A 5,514-nucleotide genomic window follows, 5' to 3' on the forward strand; every position below is an offset into this window, starting at 1 on the left:
TAGTCCTTGCTCGAGGCATGTCAACTCGGATACTCAGCTTTACTCTTGGGAACCTGTAGTAAGTTTTGCAATCTTTTACCTTATTTGTTAAGAGATAATACAGAAAAGACTAGCGAAATATCAGATTTAAGAGTGTGAAAAAAAATTAGATCAAGAAAGACTATAAACTTAAGGAAGGGCATTCCTTTTGAAGAAAAATGAGAAAGAGAACTTATCTGGAGGCATATGTCGACTTTGAGAGAACAATGACATGCACTTTGGACTTGACCCCAGATCCGCTTGAGTTGTCTAATTCTCAAAATATGTACCATTATCAATTTATAACTGATCTATGTATTCTTCATGTAGAGGTATCGAGAAATGGTGTTCTTTGCAGATTTCTCCCAACTAGTCATTTTCATGATGTTCTCGTCTTTTATCTTAAGGTGCCTCGCAAGGGTTTTCACCGATAAGATTTTCTCTATTGTCGTCTTATGGTGCCTGTAAAGGTTTTCACCGATAAGACTTTCTCTTTTCTTTTTTTTCCGACAAAGTTGTCCTTGATGATCAATTGTCCGTGCAAGACACATCGAATTTATCGTTTTCAGAGTTGATCAAAATGTTGATTGCTAGAATAAAATCAAAAACAAAATCAATTTGACTCTATTCTATCAAAAAAGAAAAAAAAAATGCCCCAATTTTCTATAGATACTGGAATGTTGATTTTTTTTTTTGTATGACCGAACCCCAAAGGGTTGCCTACGTATCCATTCAGAATCAGGTCAAACGCAGTTCAAAATTTCAAAGAGAAGTTTTTTTTTTTTTAAGAGATGCCTTTGTTCTCTCAGCCACAAACTTGTCACAGTATCTTAGAACGCATTAGATGTAGTATCTTTTGATTGCATCCGCATTAACAATTATGCTTGTGATTTTTCCCTCCACATTAGTAAGGTGTAAGGCTCCTTTGGACAACACTTCCTTGATAAGATATGGACCTTGCCAATTTGGGGCAAACTTTCCCTTGGCCTCTTCTTGGTGTGGGAGAATGCGCTTTAAAACCAGTTGACCTACTTCAAAATGTCTTGGGTGCACCTTTTTGTTATATGCACGAGTCATCCTTTGCTGATAAAGCTGGCCAAAACAGACGGCCGTCAATCGCTTCTCATCTATTAATGTGAGCTGCTTTAGTCGAGTTTTGACCCATTCAGTATCTTCAATTTCAACCTCGACAATAATTCGAAGAGATGGAATTTCAACTTCCGCTGGTATCACAACCTCAATCCCATACACCAGCAAATAAGGAGTTGCTCCAATCGAGGTGCGCACTGTTGTGCGATATCCTAAAAGTGCAAAAGGCAGCTTCTCATGCCATTGTCTAGTGCCTTGAACCATTTTCCAGAGAATCTTCTTGATATTCTTGTTGGCTGCCTCCACAGCTCCGTTGGCCTTTGGTCGGTATGGAGTAGAATTGTGATGCACAATTTTGAATTGCTCACATAACTCCTTAATCAAATTGCTATTAAGGTTTGCAGCATTATCCGTGATGATAGTTCTTGGGATACCAAAACGACAAATGATGTTTGAATGGACAAAATCCACGACCGCCTTCTTAGTGGCTGTCTTGAAAGTGATTGTCTCTACCCATTTAGTAAAGTAATCAATTGCGATCAAAATAAATCGATGTCCATTAGAAGCTTTTGGCTTGGTCCGATAACATCCATTCCCCATGCAACAAAGGGCCAAGGAGCGGCCATGGGGTGCAACTCTGAAGGAGGTGAATGAATGAGATCACCATGAATTTGACATTGATGACATTTTTTCACAAAGCGAAAGCAATCCCGCTCCATGGTAAGCCAGTATTATCCTGCTCGGAGTATCTTTTTCACAAGGACATATCCATTCATGTGTGATCCACATACCCCAGCATATATACCATTCATGATCTTCTCGGCATTTTCAACATCCACACATCTCAATAAGTTCAGATCCGGGGTGCGTTTATATAAAATTTCCCCGCCCAAAAAGAACCCACTAGTCAAATGTCTAATAGTTCTTTTTTGGTCTCCATTGGCATGTTCGGGACATTTCCCTGTTTGCAAGAAATTCTTGATGTGTAGGTACCACGGCTCACAATCTGATTCTACTTCCAAAGTGTTACAATAACCATGTTGGTCCCGAAGTTGAATCTCCAAGGGAGTAATACAAGTGTTTCCAGGATATGGAAGCATTGAGGCCAAAGTAGCCAAGGTATCTGCCAATTCATTATATATTATGGGGATGTATCTAAACTCGATGGACCTAAACCTTTTGCTAAGATCTTCCACACATTGTTTGTAGGGAAGAAGCTTGAGGTCTCGAGTTTTCCATTCACCTTGAGCTTGCCTAATGAGCAAATCAGAATCTCCCAACACAATCAATTCTTGCACACCCAAATCTATTGTCATATTCAGACCCATAATGCAAGCTTCATACTTTGTTGTGTTATTTGTATAGAAGAAACGAAGTCGAGCTGTTGTAGGGTTATGATGTCCTATGGGCGATATGAGAATTGCCCCAATCCCTGTGCCTTTTTTGTTGATTGCTCCATCAAAGTATAATTGTCAGGCCTAGTTTTCATCTGGATCTCCTTCTTCAATTGAGTTAATCTCTTCATCTGGAAAATATGTATCCAGTGGTTCGTAGTCGCCATCGACTGGATTCTCTGCCAAGTGGTCTGCCAGAGCTTGAGCTTTCATTGCAGTTCGAGTGACATATTGTTGACACCCAATTTTGACCCTCCCCGATAGTAATTAATTTTTGAGCTCCATAATCTTCAAACGATTTAAAATAATTAGTTTCATAAAATTAAATACACACACACACACACACACACACACATATATATAAGGTTATTTTAACTAGTCTTGTCACTTTTATAATTTTTTTTAGATAATATATTTGTTTTACATAATTATGTATATAATTAGTATATTTTATGATCATTCAAAAATCGTCCCAAAAATATTTAGTTTTACTTAAATATTTGGTTAACTAGTTTAGTTATATAATAGTTTACATTTTTGAATGAATTAGTTTATAATTGAGTTTATTGTTTTATTTCGTTGAAATTAAGAAGCTCGTTAGTTAATTNTGAATTCAAAATGATACTACTTTTGTAATATAAAACGAAACGCCCAGTTGATGCACTAACAAATTTAGTATGCAATTTATTTTTCTTATCCTTGGATCACCAGAAAGTTGAACTATAACAGCAAACATTCAGGAATTGTAATTAAACTACTTACAGAATCTGTACTCAGAGAGTTACAGAGTATAAAGTGATGTATGGGCCTTGACAAAAACATTTAAGCCTAAAATTTAAAAAAAAATGTTTGTTTAGTTAGAATAAGAGTGTTAATTGGTGTATAGACATCGACTTAAAAGGTAAAAAAAAAAAGAAATTCATTTGATAATGAGTTCAAATTTTGGTGGGACCGATTCATTACGTCCAATGGATTGAATGTAATTTTGATGAGGTATGTTGACACCCAATTTTGACCCTCCCCGATAGTAATTAATTTTTGAGCTCCATAATCTTCAAACGATTTAAAATAATTAGTTTCATAAAATTAAATATACACACACACACACATATATATATAAGGTTATTTTAACTAGTTTTGTCACTTTTATAATTTTCTAGATAATATATTTGTTTTACATAATTATGTATATAATTAGTATATTTTATGATCCTTCAATAATCGTCCCAAAAATATTTAGTTTTACTTAAATATTTGGTTAACTAGTTTAGTTATATAATAGTTTACATTTTTGAATGAATTAGTTTATAATTGAGTTTATTGTTTTATTTCGTTGAAATTAAGAAGCTCGTTAGTTAATTATATTAATTCATCTTATTTAATTACTAGCCGAATTTACCAAATGAATTCAATATGGCTGCATTCTTAATTTAATCGGCTAAATTATCAATTTATTGGCTATTCTCTAATTACAAATCTAGCCACTCTTTAAAATTCACCTTCAACCCATCTTAAAGACAAATTTTGGGCCTTCACTTTTCTTTCCAACCGGCCCAATACCCAATTCCCAACCCACTTCAGTTCCCAGCCCACTCCAATTCCCAATCCTACTCCTAAATGACCCGACCCATCCCAAAACAGCCCACACCAAATCCCAGCCCATAACCGACAATACATACATTAACAGCATACAAAATACAATCAACAACATCAAATAGACAACACCAAACCGACCCCACCCATATACCATTTGTTCTTTTTTTTTCTTCCAGCAAAACCCAGTAACGTGAATAGCAGAGCAATACACGGAAAGCAACCGGCAACGTCAATCCAAATAGACGGAAATTGATTCATGGCGTCTATGAAAAGCACTTGTAATTTCGTCCTTGTAGCAGGCGGTAGGCACGTTCTTCTTCCATTCCCTCTTTCGGAATGAGTAAAACCTCAAGAAAAAAAAGGTGTTTATCCGAATTGGTGCAAGAAATTTATGGCGTTTGAATTTCGAATTCCCACCCGAATTTATCCGTTTTCCCCCTATTTGGAACCCTAATTTCCCCCTATATAAGATCTTTTTTATTATCTGTGAAAGGGGGGTTTTTTTTATTTTTTTTGAAAGAATTAAAAAAAGATAGAGTTGGAAAAGAAGGGCCAATACAGAGAGTTGATTCCCTTTGCACAAAGATATACTTGAGAATTCCCGAACTGTTTTTGAAGTCGGGAGAAAATAAATTATTTNAGAAAAAAAGGTGTTCATCCGAATTGGTGCAAGAAATTTACGGCGTTTGAATTTCGAATTCCCACCCGAATTCATCCGGNNNNCCCCCCCCCCCCCTATTTGGAACCCTAATTTCCCCCATATAAGATCTTTTTTGTTATCTGTGAAAGGGGGGAAAATATTTTTTGAAAGAGATTTTAGTTGAAAAAAAAAAATTAGAGTCAAGAAAGGGGGAATTTCTTTGAACGAAGTTTCGTGCTTAAGAAGTCTTAGACGTTCTTTTCGAAGAAGCGGGCAAATTTTTGTTCAAAGCTAGCTCGAGGTGTTTGGTTCACTGTTTGGAGCTTCGAATTCGTGTGGTGGAAGAACTCGTGCTATTCGTTGTTGTCCGGTCCGCTGCCCGCCATAAGGTAAACAACTCGCGACCCTTCTACCAACTTCGAGTTCAATGTATTGGTTTTGGTGTTCTGCTCCTGGTCTATTTCGATGATTCTATATGATGTGTTCATATTAATTTTGAAAATGGTATTATGTGTCTCTCTTTCGAAAGGATTTAATGCCTGGTTGAATTTGTTTTTAATCTTCTTGAGTTTGCGGTTGTGGTCGTCTCAAGCTTATTTTGTTCATCGGTTGACCACCGTGATTCTGTTCTGCCTCTGTCTACTGAAGTAATTTTCTCATTTTTGACTACATATCTTGAAGTGTCAAAGAAGTTATCTCATTGTTCCTCTGGTGTGTCTTCGAGTATAGATTAGTAATTTTAGTTGACATCGCCGTGATTCAATTTGTTTTGGGATC

At 36.2% G+C, this 5,514-nt stretch overlaps 2 protein-coding genes across 2 annotated transcripts; both read right to left on the reverse strand.

Annotated features, from left to right (window-relative positions):
• Positions 1–858: 858 nt before the first annotated feature.
• Positions 859–1,707, reverse strand: LOC125851467 (uncharacterized). Its single transcript, XM_049531255.1, has one exon. The coding sequence runs from the start codon at positions 1,705–1,707 to the stop codon at positions 859–861; it is 849 nt and encodes a 282-aa protein (XP_049387212.1).
• A 131-nt stretch (positions 1,708–1,838) lies between these two features.
• LOC125851463 (uncharacterized) lies at positions 1,839–2,435 on the reverse strand. The gene has a single exon (XM_049531251.1). The coding sequence runs from the start codon at positions 2,433–2,435 to the stop codon at positions 1,839–1,841; it is 597 nt and encodes a 198-aa protein (XP_049387208.1).
• Between the last annotated feature and the right edge of the window lie 3,079 nt (positions 2,436–5,514).

The sequence above is a fragment of the Solanum stenotomum genome, unplaced genomic scaffold, assembly GCF_019186545.1.
Source record: "Solanum stenotomum isolate F172 unplaced genomic scaffold, ASM1918654v1 scaffold26054, whole genome shotgun sequence".
Lineage (NCBI taxonomy): Eukaryota > Viridiplantae > Streptophyta > Magnoliopsida > Solanales > Solanaceae > Solanum > Solanum stenotomum.

Bases quoted from the DNA above. Each gene is read 5' to 3' on its own strand.
- LOC125851467 (XM_049531255.1), bottom strand. From the start codon at position 1,707: ATGGGGAATGGATGTTATCGGACCAAGCCAAAAGCTTCTAATGGACAT.
- LOC125851463 (XM_049531251.1), bottom strand. From the start codon at position 2,435: ATGGGTCTGAATATGACAATAGATTTGGGTGTGCAAGAATTGATTGTG.